Here is a 15,017-nt window from a genome sequence, read left to right as displayed (position 1 = left end):
TGAACTGGTCACATCTCTCCAGAGGGCGCTGTCTCTCAGAGCTCATCTTACTCGAAGAGGCCATATTGGAAGACAATTAAAACCCCTCCTTTTACTGTGAAAACCTTTTGGAATTTCAATGTCTTAAAACCCATCCAAAGCATGTCTTCCAAAAGACCTCCTTACCTGTAGCAAATGAACATATTTCTAAGCAAATGGCAACAATGAATATTTCTAAGCATAATTAGAAAAGAGAAGACATGCTCTCATCCACATGCGTTTCCATATGGTAGATTCATCCTGTTTCCAAAATGGCATTAAAATTCTGCAATATTGTATAAAAATGCGTTGGTTGATATGACCTAAAGGATCAAATTATCTAAGTCTTAAAAGTAACATTATTCACTAATAAATGGTCTGTTCAAGCAGAAAAAAAAATGATGTCCTCCAGTTCTACATGGCAAGGTATTTTATACACTGTCTCGTAAATGTTCCAGCTGTGCTAAACAACAGCTGTCATATTCAGTGAAAACGCCACATTAAGTTATTGTAATATTTAGTAAAGGGGTCTAATTATTTTTTTTGAAGCTGTCATTTTTTTTAAGCACATGAATAATTTTGGGGTTTTTTTGGGCTGCGTTGGGTCTTCATTGCTGCGCACAGGCCTTCTCTAGTTGTGGCGAGCAGGGGCTACTCTTTGCTGTGGTGCGTGGGCTTCTCATTGCAGTGGCTTCTCTTGTTGCGGAGCATGGGACCTAGGCACGCAAGCTTTAGTAGTTGTGGCTCACGGGCTCAGTAGTTGTGGCTCGTGGGCTCTAGAGCACAGGCTCAGTAGTTGTGGCGCACAGGTTTAGTTGCTCTGTGGCATCTGGGATCTTCCCAGGCCAGGGCTGGAACTCGAGTCCCCTGCATTGGCAGGTGGATCCCTAACCACTGCGCCACCAGGGAAGTCCCGCACGTGAATAATTCTAAACCTTTTCTTAACCTGTAAAATAATTTTTACCTTCCTAAATGAGGAAGACGATGAAAAGGCTGATAATCACCTCCAACCTTACCCTATAGTCACCCACTGGATTTTTAGTTACCATAGATAAACATCAACATCTGTCACCATACATAATACTTCTCAGTTGCAAATCTGATTCCTTCATCAAAGAAAAAATTTAATTTATTTAAAATATTTGTTCTTTCCATGGGATATTCTCTCGCCCTCTTGCATGCCTTCAAGGAGGAGAGCTATCTAAAAATGAGAGTTTCATTTTCTGGAATACCATACTTCCCTTTGTGCTCCTCAAATAATTTCCTTAGCTCGTCCATATAGGTCTGATGCAACTCCTCAATCTGCTCTGGGGTTGGGTGCAGGGTCTGACGAACAGGGATTGGGCGGCCAACTGCAAAAACAGAGAATACATCATACACAAGAAATCAAAACCACTCCACCACAAACTACCACCTCTAATGGACAGCCCTAGAAAGACCTCCCAATCAGAATCTGTCAGGCCTGCCTGGTCCCATCCCTTTTTCATTTTACTGGCTGCCTGCCGTAGTCACACCATCTCTTTTGGTAGCAAATAAAGAGCTTTCCTTCTCAGCAGACGCTGGATTGTCAGGACGCTTGTGGTTTTGACTTTGAGTCAAATGAACTACTGTGCGGGCTGCAGCTGGGAGATAAGAGGACATTGCTGTGTGTGCACGTCAGCAGCTCGCTCCTCTGGTACAGCTGACAGCCAGACCACAGTGCTCTATTATCACTGCCTGGGAAATCTTAACTCATGAGGCAACAGCCCTCTATTCTGGCTCTGTTTAATGTCATCCTAAAAAAATGAAAAGAATATATATCTTCACTGCTAAGTATCTGTACCAGAAAACATACAGAATCACAAGGATTCCACTGTCTGTAATGGCGGAAAACAAAACCAACCAAAAGTCTTAATAGAAAAAAACATTAAATAAACCACAGATCATTCATTCAGTGGAATCCTAGGCAAAAATTTTTTTAAAAACTAAATAATATTTTTGTAACTGTGTATGCTGACTCATTGTGCTGATCAAATCAACACTTGAAGCTAACTGTTATTTGCAATTATATCTCAATTTTAAAAATGAAACATGTGTGTACACACACAGAGATGTCTAAAATGCTGTAGGTGGGGAAAAGTTGTAAAATAACATAGTATGATCCTATTTATTAAAAATTTCTCTATCTAGGTGCATTATAAGCCTTTAGTGCACTAAGCAAATCTACAAGGTACACTGATAGCCCTTACCTGGAGGGAGGGAGGTAGAGCTGGGGGAATTTATATTTTATCTGTATTGTATGAATTTTCTACAATGAGAAGACACTGGTGTTATCTGTATAATTAAAAATGAACTAATTAATTTTTTAAAACCTAGCAATTTCTACATGTATTTTAAAGGCATTTATATAATAAATAACTTTTATCTCACTGGTGTCAGATTTTGAGAGACTAGATATATGTGGCTCCACCTCCTGCTGCCCTCAGTCCTCTCTGCTACTCATTGCGACCTCTGCTGGCCTGATGCTGCTACCGATGCCAAGAGTTGAAAATGTACAGGATGTTCAATGAACGGCAAACTGCTTACTACATTTGATTAGCTTGGGCATGAGGTCAAATGGGGCTGTAGGTAACGGAATGGCACTCGCAGGGCCTCCTTTGCCCACCCGGAGTCTCCCCATGCTACATCCAAGGTTCGATCCATGTTAGTAACAAAAGGTGATTAGTTAAGAAGGTACCAGATAAAGAAGGAAGTCGCAGTAGAAGGAAGTGTGACAATAGTATGGGAGGTAAGGGAGCACAGAGAAGGGAATGTATACACACAAACACACACACATATATTATAATATATTATATATTAAGAAGATATATATCTATATTTATATACAATGTTACACATAATCTATATATCCTATGTATAGATATATAATCTCCTTATCACAACATTAGTATTCTCAAATTGCTAAGTTTTTAACCATATATAGCCTCAAGAAGCTCCTATACAGTTTTCCTTGAAAGCTTGGATGTCAAACATACATAGTAGACATCAGTCCTTTGTAATTTAACATAACTATCTCGCTGTCAGTGTGGTTGACTTTTTTTTTTTTTTTTTGCCACACAGCTTGCAGGATCTCAGTTCCCCAACCGGGGATTGAACCCAGGCCCAAGGCAGTGAAAGCACTGAGTTCTAACCACGGAATGGCCAGGGAACTCTCAGGTCATTTGTGGTTGAAATACAGACTAGGAGAGGCTGAAATGATGGGGTGGAATTGGGGGCTGGTGTTGCACAAGAAGCACCAGGCTGAACCAGATCCAGTGCCAGCTCACCAGCAGGTACACGGAGCTAGTAAGTAACTTCTTCTCTGGCCTTAATTTTCACATGTATGGAATAAAAGAGTAGGCAACCTTGAAGCTTCCATCCAGCTCTGATCTTTGTTGTTGTCTGAGGAAAGAAACTGAGAAATTTACGTGCTCATTGAGAACTCTACCTGCAAATCTACTAGCAAATTTGTGGTGTTACAGAAATAGCTTCTGTTTTCTTAGTGAAATTCTCCCAAGGAGACAGGTTAAGTGCAACTATTCTGGGTGGGAAGGGGGATTTATAAAGAGATACAGTGGTCTAAGAAGATGAAGAGTGTTGCTCCCAGCTTACTTCAATTAGGGCTTGTGAATTCTGAATTACTGAGTCTTATTTCCTGAGATATCCTACAGTTAATTCCAATCCTGTTCTTTTCCTATTAATGGTTTTATTGTATTTCAGACAATTCTTCCAGGGAGCTCAAACACACTCATATAAATTGGATTTAGCATCATTAGATTTTTCCCTTTAAAGTGTGAGACAAACACAGTCATACTTGTCTTTCTCTTATTTACCCACAAAGAAACTGAGATGCTGAAAGTTTCTAAACTATATATATACATACACAAAAACAAACAAAAACCAAAGGAAATGAAGATTTAAACCCAGCACTTCTGCCCCTCGTTACTAAACTAACCCAAAATTGGATTAGAGAGTAAGAACCTTTCTCAATTACTTTTTAGGGATACAGACAGAGGTAACAATATAAAAACTTGCAAATCTGAGAAGGGTCCTCAGAGCCCTAGAAGACCAGAGTTCCCTCTCTCCACAAAAAGGAGATTTTTTTTTACTATCAAGGAGAAGAAAGCTGTTTTCCACATAAGACTGGGTTAGTTGCAGACTGCTGCCTGACTCCCTTTTTATAACACAAAGGAAAAACCAGCTTCATCAGGTTGCTCTGGGGGTAGAACTCCTTGCCCCGGAAAAATCAGCTAACATCTACTTGTGGCAGAGTCAGGAATCTTAGCTCTTGTTTATGTTTCGGTGCTTTTTATAGCTGGCATGCTCCTTTGTTCCCTTTTCAATTCCATCCAACAATTCAGGATTAGTTATGTCTTTATTGCCTTACACAGCAGGCTTGCTCTAACTCCTGTGATGCTGTGCTGCATTTACCTAGATGAAGAATAAGCAGCTTCACGAGCTGTTGTATTTGCAGCTGGAGAAGAGCTTGGAGATGGGAGTTATTCTCTTCTCATTGAGGCAAAGAGTAGGTATTTCACAATAAGGAGTCTTTTTTCTATTTCTCTGTAATTGTGAACATTTTGCAGTTTTCTCTCTCTCTAATGGTCTCACATAGGAATTGCTCTTTCTTTAGATGCTACATAGCCATACACAAGAGAGAGACCAGGCAGAGAGCCGGGCAGAGTGGGATTTGGGAAGAGTCAAAACCTGGGTTCAAGTAAACCTCTGAAGACGCCCAATGTAAGTATGTGTGTATATAAGTGTGTATACATATGCACACACACACTCATGAACATTTACTGAGCACTTAATACATTGTACTGGGCACCATACTAATTCCTTTATTATTACCTCCTTTAATTCCTACTTTACAATTAAAATTTAAATTAGGTTCCCCTTCCTTCCTTTCTATTTCAGAAAATCCATTAGCCTGCTTTTTTTCCCATTAGGATAGAATAATGACTTGAAACAAAATGGACTACTTTTGTCCTCAAGTGGTTCCAAACCAGTTTTATTTAAATAAGGTACATTCCCTTCCCTAACTTTCTTATCAAAAAAAAAAAAAAATTCAAACCTATAGAAAAAACTAATACAAAGAGCACTTGCATGCCCTTCCTCTAGACTCACCAGCTTTAAACATTTTGTGCACACGCACACGATATGTATATACACACGTATTATTATTTTTATTTTTGTAGAACCATTTGAGAGTAAGTTGTAGACATCATTGATTCGATCATGCTATCCGCCTTAAAACTGCTCATGCTATAAAGACAAAGAAAAGTTGAAAACCTATTCCAGCTTAAAGTAGGCTAAAGAAAGTGAAAATTAAATGCAATGTATGATCCTGCTATGGGAAAAAAAACTGCCCCCCACCAAAACACATAGCTAAAAAGAATGTTATTGTGGCAGCTGATGAAATTTGAGTATGTCATGTACACTAGTTAATAGCATTTAATCGGATGTTCAATTTCCTGAATTGTACTGACATTATAAAAGAGAATAATCTTGTTCTTAAGAAATAGACATAAAAGTAATTAGGAACAAACGGTCATGTTGTTTGCACTTAAACAGTTCAGCAATAACAATAGTAAAAGGTGTATTTATGATACCATTAGAGAGAAAAACCGTACCAAAAACGTTAACCGGTGAGTCTAGGAGAAAGGCACACAGGAGTTCGTTTTACTACTCATGAGACTTTTCTGAACATTTGAAATTTTTCAACATGACATTTTAAAACTTAAATCCAACACATACTAGGACACATGAAATTTCCTCCTTTAAATAACAAGTTTCCCTTGTATTTTACTTTCTTACCCAAACAACTTTCTGTCATACCACCTGTACTGGCTCTACGACTTGAACTTAATAGTAAATTCATCTTAAAAAATTTTAATATGTACTTGTTCTATTTCTGAAAACTTAAGAATTATAATCAGACAGGCCTAACTAAAAACTAGACTTTAAGAACAGTGTGTAAAGAGTCACAATTCCTTGCAAGAATGTTGCTTTTTTTTGTTTGTTTCTGCATCACAGACCTCCAGGAGGGCAGGGATTTTGCTTTATTTGTTCTCTGCTATATTCTCAGTGCCCACAGGGTAGGAGCTCAAGACACATTTGTGAATCAACAAATTAGTCTTTAGTCAGTTCCTTGCAACATTCTTGCAAGGAACTGGACCCTGTACACACTGTTCTTAAAGTCTAAACTCATTTCCTTTTTCTCTCCCAGTTGTCATGATGGATGTGACACTGAAATCAGTTTCTCTCCATTATTATGTAATAAAATATAATCTATGTGAACATTTTATTGTACTTGGATAAACTGATAATAACCCGGAGAAAATATATAAATGACATACTATCTGTGACAATAAAGAAAATATATGGTAGCTTCTTTATAAATTATGTCCATTGAGAATGACCCTCAGGAAAGAGGAAAGAAGGTCTTGATGGAGGATGCAGAGAAACCTGATGGTTTAGCAAAGATTGGTGTAAGAAATACGCAGAGACTGATGATGGCACCTTAGAATTAGCCAGAGCACATTTTTAAAGGGATTTTAACTAACAGGACATTAACAGACAAAACCATTACAGTCCTAGTGAATCTTAGTGAATCTTGCTCACACTACAATGAATGCTCTGGGGACTTCCCTGGTGGCGCAGCGGTTAAGAATCCGCCTGCCAATGCAGGGGACACGGGTTCGAGCCCTGGTCCAGGAAAATCCCACATGCCGCAGAGCAGCTAAGCCCGTACACCACAACTACTGAAGCCCGCGCTCTAGAGCCCACGCTCTGCAACAAGAGAAGCCACCGCAGTGAGAAGCCCGCACACTGCAATGAAGAGGGGCCCCCACTCGCCTAAACTAGAGAAAGCCCGGGCACAGCAACAAAGACCCAACGCAGCCACAAATAAATAAATAAAATAAATAAATCTATTTTTAAAAAATGAATGCTCTGGTTGAAGTTGCTGATGAAGTGTGGTCTGAGAGACATGGGGGAAAACTATTTACAGGATGGAGAATCAGAGCATCTCTGGACACCTGGGAGTGAGAGGATTATAGATGCAGTAATGATTTAGGGTGAATTCAACTAATATTTAATGAGTTCTTGTGATGCAAGGTAGAGTTAACAAACTCTTAATTAAGTAGAAGGGGGAGCAGAAGGACCCCAAAATAACTTGCCACTCTGGACGCTGCCTGAATTCTGCTTGGGGTGTGTCAGGGAGTCAGCAGAGAAACAGCTCTGGGTTTGAAGTGCACTGATTTAAAACAGAAATGAGCATAGCAACTTAGATCATGGTTTCAATACCATATTGTGTTTTATTCTCTGGCGCAAGTGAATGATACATAGCTTTTGCTTTTGTTTATGGAACTGTAAATAACTTAGCCCTAACTTGTGTTTCTCCAAGTAAATAAAAGTCTTTAAATACACATCGTCTGAGGGTCTGGTTCACACAAACCAAGCTGCTCTCAGCCATCTGGCTCCCACCTGACCACCATAAGAGCATGCAGCTGAGTCTTTATGAAACATGCATATCCTTAGCTTGGTTTTTAAAAGGCTTCACATAATAGCAGGATTCTGAGGATGCTAGAGACTAGAATTGGTGTTTCTGATGTAATCGTTTGCGGGGTAAGAGGAAGGATGCACTGAAGCAATTTTCTTTTGTTCTGAGTCTTTAAGAGATGCATGCTTGGGCTTCCCTGGTGGCGCAGTGGTTGAGAGTCTGCCTGCCGATGCAGGGGACGCGGGTTCGTGCCCCGGTCCGGAAGGATCCCACATGCCGCGGAGCGGCTGGGCCCGTGAGCCGTGGCCACTGAGCCTGCACGTCCGGAGCCTGTGCTCCGCAACGGGAGAGGCCACAACAGTGAGAGGCCTGTGTACCACAAAAAAAAAAAAAAAAGAGAGAGAGAGAGATGCATGCTTGACAGGCATTAAGTAAAAACCAGAGCTATAAACATGGAAGGACCTAGAGATGATCATACTAAGTGAGGTGAGCCAGACAGAGACAGACAAATACCATACGATATTGCTTATATGTGGAATCTAAAAAAAAAAAAGATACAAATGAACTTCTTTACAAAACAGAAATAGACCCACAGACTTATGGTTACCAAAGGGTAAAGGACGGGGGGAGGGATAAATGAGGTGTTTGGGGTTAATGTCGTCGTCGTCATCCTCCCCCATTTTAATCCTCCCACGTGTGCCATTTTTAAAGATAAAATCAGTCTATATTAGGATACATGTATCTAGTTGGGGAAAAAATGCTTTTGCCGTATGAACTGATGCCTGTGTGAACTGAACATGATGAAGACATCTATTACACAGAAATGTCCACATATTAATGGACTCTGATGTAACATGTTCAAAGAGCTGCTATGTTGTAATCTGCTAGTACAGAGAAATAGATTCATCCTAGAGTGTTAGAAATTCTATTTCTAAAGTTGAATTCTATTTGTAGTTCAATAGCAATATTTTTAAAATAATTGATTCCCATTCAAATGGAAAACATAGTCATTTCGTAAATAAAAGGCAGACTGTAAATGAAGCTCAAATAACACCTATAGGATTATTATCTTAGGAAGTTCTTATTCAAAGCTATTTCAGTAACAATAAACATAGCTCAAAGTAAAGTAATCCTTTTTACTCAGTTTAACAAGCCTCGAGTCTTTGATGTACATACCAACAGTGTGGATGGGCTTCCTATAGGGCATCAGGCCAAAATTGTATTGAAAAATTCCTCTGGCGTGGAACAGCGGCAAAGCAAATCCCATGATCTTCTGTAGTTTCTCCTGCACAGCTCGAAGCCACGAGCCTTCAGGGTTGCTAACTTGTTTAAATAGTTCATTTTCACCAAAAGAAAACACTGGCACCAAATAAGCACTGCAAATAACAAGGAGGAATGAAATGAAAAGGATTTAATGAAAAGGATTTAAATATTTCATTTAGCCCAGCTGACTTTTACAACAGAGTCCTAACAATTCTTTAACGTTGCCAAGCCTCCCTATAGCGCTAAGTTCATGTTCCATACATTGAAACTGACTTATACTTGAGGTCCTTTGGGGAGGTACCTCAGCAGTCTTAGTGGTTTGTGGAATTTTATTCTATAGAAAATCAAGGTTCCAGGAAGCTTCTTTGTCATCTGTGGTTTGGGCCATGGTTCATTGGTTCATTTGGCTGGGAATTTATACTGTGCATATAAAATTTTGTGTTTTTTGGTTTTCCTCTTATAGACAAGTTGAATTGCTGGATGCCATGACATTGAGTTACCTTAGTGGGAAGGTTGTATTTCATTCCCCATAAACATCCACATCTGCTTTCATTGGGAAGCCGATTAGGAGCTCCGTCTTTAAGGGCCAGAAAAATTACTTTACTTCTTTGTGTTCATTTAATAATGTGTTAACTTCCCTGACCCAGTTGCCTGAAATGAAAAGCCACTTACCCATGGGTCAGAGCCATTTTCACAAATCCCTTCCGCTGGCGGATGAACAGAGTGAACTTTCCAGGATGGGCATCCAGTGATTCCTCTGCACCCCCAAGCACAATGACTGAGATGTTTCCACCTCCTTCCTTACTTAGCACGTGAGACACACTTCTCCTGGAAACTGAGACTGGCCCTTAGTGAATAAAACAAAAGGTGTTAACTAATTGCCCTTTTACACTCTTATCATAATAGTCTATGGCACCCGCAAATACTTCACAGAATTTCCTAGACTGCTTACATTTGGAGCGGTTTGCAGGTTTATAATTTTTTCATAGCTGACTCTTTGGCAACAGATTCCATTAATAAGATCTAACATTCTGGCAGGGGACAGGGTTAGGTCTTTAAAATGTCACTTGCTTATTACTAGGTCTATCACTTGTTCAGGTAGGTAGTGTACTGCTCATTTCTACAGATTCCATTCATATTGCCTTATAAGTAAAAGGTGCCCCCTGGAGTTGTTCAGTGCACAAACCTGCACAGCTGTATGTGGTCATCTTGATCGTTATCCTGGCAGACCCTTGCTCAGAACCAAACGGCAAATCTCCAAGAGGTTGCCCTGGATCTTTTGAACACACAATGGTCTGTTTTCAGGTATTCTTTATGGATTCTTACTTCTCAGACATGGATTTATAATGTAAATGGTTTCAAAAATTCAGACATCTGACAAATAACCTACATCAATTGCTAAATCTGTGCGTGATTCCCAACTGTCTAGTTTGACTTTGGTAAACTGTTTATTTAAGACGAAAGTTAACATAATTGTTCAGCCTTTATATCAGCCTTTCCCATGTAAACATAACTTTAAAGACTCCTTTTCAGATTTTAAATGGACTATGTACTCTTGGAGGAAAACACTATGAACTCTTGGAGGAAAACAATAACAATGAAAACACAAACAACTTGTGACCCATATTTCAGAGACAACCACTTTTTAATGTCTTATGGTTTCCTTCCATTCTTGATTTTATCCGTTTCCTTTTTTTTAGTCATAAAAGAATGGGGCTTCCCTGGTGGCACAGTAGTTAAGAATCCGCCTGCCAATGCAGGGAACACGGGTTCGAGCCCTGGTCCAGGAAGATCCCACATGCCATGGAGCAACTAAGCCTGTACGCCACAACTACTGAGCCTGTGCTTTAGAGCCCAAGCACCACAACTACTGAGCCTGCGTGCCACAACTACTGAAGCCCGTGCACCTAGAGCCCATGCTCCGTACAAGAGAAGCCACTGCAATGAGAAGCCCGCGCACCGCAATGAAGAGTAGCCCCCGCTCGCCGCAGCTATAGGAAGCCCGTGCACAGCAACAAAGACCCAATGCAGCCAAAAATAAATAAATATTTTATTAAATAAATAAATAAAGGTCAGAGCCTTGAGAATGGGCTATCCTGTATGTCAAAAAAAAAAAAAAAAAAAGAATGTGTTAGTTTTATCAGGACACGGCCCTTCGTCTCTTGAAGGAAATTACATGCTCATTTTACTGTGGATTCCTGTTACTGGGGGAGAATAAAATTAGGACAGGATTCTGAATGATCGGCGACTCTCTAAAGAGAAGAGGCAGAGGGGGGTAGGTTAGAGGGTAGAGAACCTGAGCCCAAATAGGTGTGAGCTTTCACTGAGTTCAAAGCCACGGCCATTCTGCTCTGCGTGCCCTGAGTCAGAGCTGGAGGCATTGCTTCCACTGGAAAGAGGGCCTCATGGATTTCCAGACACCTGGCAGTCCTCACTTGCCTCTGGACACTTCTCAGTTTCCTCCTGAGCCTTCCCTTCTTCAGGCCATGCTTAAATGCTGCTATTTCTCAGGGCTGTTAGGGACTAAATGTTTATGTTCCTCCAAAATTCATATGTTGAAACCTAACCCCCAATAGGATGGTATTAGGAGGTGGGGCCTTTGGGAGGTAATTAGGTCATGAGAGTGGAGCCCCCAGGAACGGGGTGAATGTTCTTATAGGAAAAGGGACAGAGCTAGCATGCTCTCTCTTTCCACCATGTGAAGATACAATGAGAAGATGGCCATCTGCAAGCCAGCAAGTGGGCCATCACCAGACACCAGATCTTCCCAGCCTTCAGACTGTGAGAAATAAATTTCTATTGTTCAAGCTACCCAGTCTATGGTATTCTCTTATAGCAGCTGAACTAAGACAGGCTCCTTTTTCGTCCCTGTTGTCTTTAACCTTATCTCTACACGTGGCGCATGGATTCAAACCCCACTTATGTGTGCTGAGTTCTCCCAAATCCATCTCCTTAGAGTTTTACTCTAAGAAATTGTAAACCCAGCTGGTTTGGGAGGGGACATTCTATGTGGTCCTGCCCACCCAGAACCCTAGAGAAACAGTGATCTGCCTTCACTTACCACTACTCATCAGATATTCTCGGAAGAGCGGACACCGGAACCAAAATGGAAGCACGTGAAGATACGCAGTAAGGCCAGGAAACAGCTCCTTGAAGTTTGAATAATTTGTACAAAAGTTTCCAAAGGCTCCAGCAACAAGCACTCCATGGGGGTGAAACCCAAATATGTAGTTGTGACTTGGATTCAAATCCCAAGTTTTGATGAGCTACAGTGCATTTATATTGACATAAATAAAATGTTCCATGATTAGTTTCCAATAAGAAACAGAAGGACTCAGAATTAGTTCTATGTTCAAGAGGAAATGAAGAACACGAGTCATTTTCGTTTCCTGGGGTAGAGCTGTTTCCAAATTTTTAAACTGTTTCCTGAACCCAGAGCCCCCCATACACAGCCTTCTAACTTTTGTCAATTTAGGTTAGACTCCGTTTAGTAACTTGGGCTGAATTGCAGGCTCTCTCCCTCTAAAAAGGGAAAAGCTTGAAAAATATGTGATAAAAACACATTTGAATTTTTTTCCCAGCTTAAAACCATACTATATAAAACAATTCTACTCACATGAATTGGAAAATAGTCCTTAAAGTACCTCCAAATGGTCCAGCTTCTGACCCAGTCGGATCTCCTGCCTCCTTGCTCTGGGGTTTGCCAGTCAAAGTAAAGCCATGTCAAATAAGGGATGTAGAGGAACCAGTAGTTGTATATGATCAGGAACACAATGACTCCAAGGCACACCTGTGCTGTAAGAAAGGGGAAGACCTCAGGAATCAGGGTCAGTTAGCATCTACTCACTGTACTGTACAATCATTGGCCCAAGGTAGGGGGGATCTAATATACACAAAGTGTGTTCAACTGAACCTTGGTTCAAGTGAGGTGATGTTAACGAGACAGCAATGGTACAGTATGACCTAACATTTCTTGGATGTTTAGTATATACCAAGTACCGTATTGTGGATTCCACCGAAATATTTTTAAATTTAATTCTCGTATAGCCACAGCATTAATGATGCAGCCCTAGCACTCCTAACATTCTTTTTGTAAGAGGGAAGATAGCAGCTTAGGGAGGTTAAGTGAATTGCCCCAACTACACGGAGATGTAAGTGGCTGACCTGTCTAAATTCAAGGTCCATTCTCAAAGCCCATGGCCCTACACCATCTCCCCGACGTGATACATGGAGGAACTGATGCTGACAGGAGGAATGCAGAGGAATTCCTACTACAAGTGTCCACCTTGATTGAGCAGCCATTACGCATGTGCCCATGAAGAGGGCACATTCCAACGACAAACTTCATTTCCCGGAAGTCTATTGCCAGAGATAGATATGGCACAGGAGGGACTCTACGCCTTAGCTCACCTACCACTTCTCTTGACATTTCATAACGACAGAGCAATCCTAATTGTTTGTGCACCTAATGCTGTAGCTTCAAATAGATGAAGCAGGAATTGATAAAACTTGACCTGGGCAGTAGGGACAAGAATATTTGCCTTAAAGTAATACATTAAGCTAAGCTAGACATTTTCTTTGTATGTCTGTGCTACGGTTATACTAAAAAATATTTATGAAAAGAAAAATATATCAATGGGGAGGAGCACAGAGACTGAAAGCCTGCGGCTTCCCCGGTGGCGCAGTGGTTGAGAGTCCGCCTGTCGATGCAGGGGACACGGGTTCGTGCCCCGGTCCGGGAATATCCCACATGCCGCGGAGCGGCTGGGCCCGTGAGCCATGGCCACTGAGCCTGCGCGTCCGGAGCCTGTGCTCCACAACGGGAGAGACCGCAACAGTGAGAGGCCCGCGTACCGCAAAAAAAAAAAAAAAGACTTAAAGCCTGGCACAGAGTAAGTGTTCAACAAATGCCAGCTATTGCTGTTGGTTTAAGGAGTGCCACTACCTCTTTCTTCTTTATTATGTGCTACAGTCTCTAATCTAGAACTAACTTTGGTCCCCCAAGCTCCTATCCATTCTCAACTTTACTAAAAAGAGCTTTGTCCCCAAACAATCCATCATGGTATCTGACACGAGCACCTTTGATCTATTATTGTTTTATAGTTATAGATGTAGGTATAGATTTGGGGTTTTTTGGGCAAAAACAGAACACATGTTTATATTTCTAGAAATATATAAATCAATAAATTTCCCAGTACAGATTTAACCCAAATACTGAATTGAACCCATCAGAGGACTGACTTGCTGTCTCCAGGGTGGGTTAAAGGTTAAAAGTGTGTGAAAGGTTAAGGAACCATGTGCCCTCCACCGTTCAGTGGGGTGTTTTCTTGCATTCTGGAAGTTTCCACGAGTCTAGAAGTGAGACCAAAAGAGTGTCCTCTGCCCTCATTCCTACCAAGATCACTCTATTTTGGTTTACCTGCTTCCCTCTACCCAGGTCTGTGTGCTGACAATGTACCCCTGTTAATTAATTTTATTGTATTAAAATGTGCAAAACATTTACAAGAAACATAAATAGGTCTCATTATTCTCTACCCCAAGCTGGATCAGGTGAGCTATGATGGAGCAAGGGAGGGAGGGCATAGGTACTGAGTAGTAACTGTCTCGCATGGGCAACCTTATTTACACCTCCTTGCAACCCTCAAGGTACAGAGTTCTGTCCCCATTTTGCAGTTGTGGAAACTGAGGCTCAGGGAGTTTGAGTGTCCAAAGGACTTGAACCTGGATCTGCATAATCCTTAAACCCAGGCACTTTTTATTTTTATTTTTTTTAAGAAAACCAAACTATCCCCAGCTAATGGTCATAACACCATAAACATGTGTTTATTACAAGTACATAAGCAGGTTCATAAGCATAAAGAATCAGGCACATGAAAGGTTTTATTTTCTTTACTATAAAGGTGGAGAAACTAAGAGCAAAAGCAAATTGACTTAATTTCAATCACAGAGTGAGTCAAGAGTAGGTCCAGAAACAAAGTCCCCCGGCTACTAATTCAATGGTCCACTCACCCAACCACATTCCTCTAGGTGAATACACACTGTATATCTCTAACATTCATTATGTGTTTTGCACGTACAGTGGTTAAGACATGGATGGGAAATTGGACTCCTTATGTTGGAATGTGCCACCAACCAGCTTCCTGACCTGGGGTGAGGTCTTTTACTTCTTAAGCCTCGATTCCTTAACCTGTGAAATTGGGCTAATAACAGCACC

General features: G+C 40.8%; 1 protein-coding gene across 1 annotated transcript in view; it reads right to left on the bottom strand.

Annotated features, from left to right (window-relative positions):
- Positions 1-1,106: 1,106 nt before the first annotated feature.
- MOGAT1 (monoacylglycerol O-acyltransferase 1) overlaps positions 1,107-15,017 on the bottom strand; it is a 28,180-nt gene continuing 14,269 nt past the window's right edge. Inside the window, exons 2-6 of the mRNA XM_065880537.1 lie at positions 12,420-12,598; positions 11,865-12,069; positions 9,476-9,650; positions 8,717-8,916; positions 1,107-1,370 (exon numbers count right to left, since the gene is read on the bottom strand). Coding sequence (XP_065736609.1) covers positions 1,216-1,370; positions 8,717-8,916; positions 9,476-9,650; positions 11,865-12,069; positions 12,420-12,598 — 914 coding nt within the window. The 3' untranslated portion in view covers positions 1,107-1,215. The remainder of the gene's footprint in view (positions 1,371-8,716; positions 8,917-9,475; positions 9,651-11,864; positions 12,070-12,419; positions 12,599-15,017) is intronic.

The sequence above is a fragment of the Phocoena phocoena genome, chromosome 7, assembly GCF_963924675.1.
Source record: "Phocoena phocoena chromosome 7, mPhoPho1.1, whole genome shotgun sequence".
In the NCBI taxonomy this organism is placed as follows: domain Eukaryota; kingdom Metazoa; phylum Chordata; class Mammalia; order Artiodactyla; family Phocoenidae; genus Phocoena; species Phocoena phocoena.
Note: the sequence above shows the minus strand (reverse complement) of the source record. Positions and strands in the feature narration are given on the sequence as shown.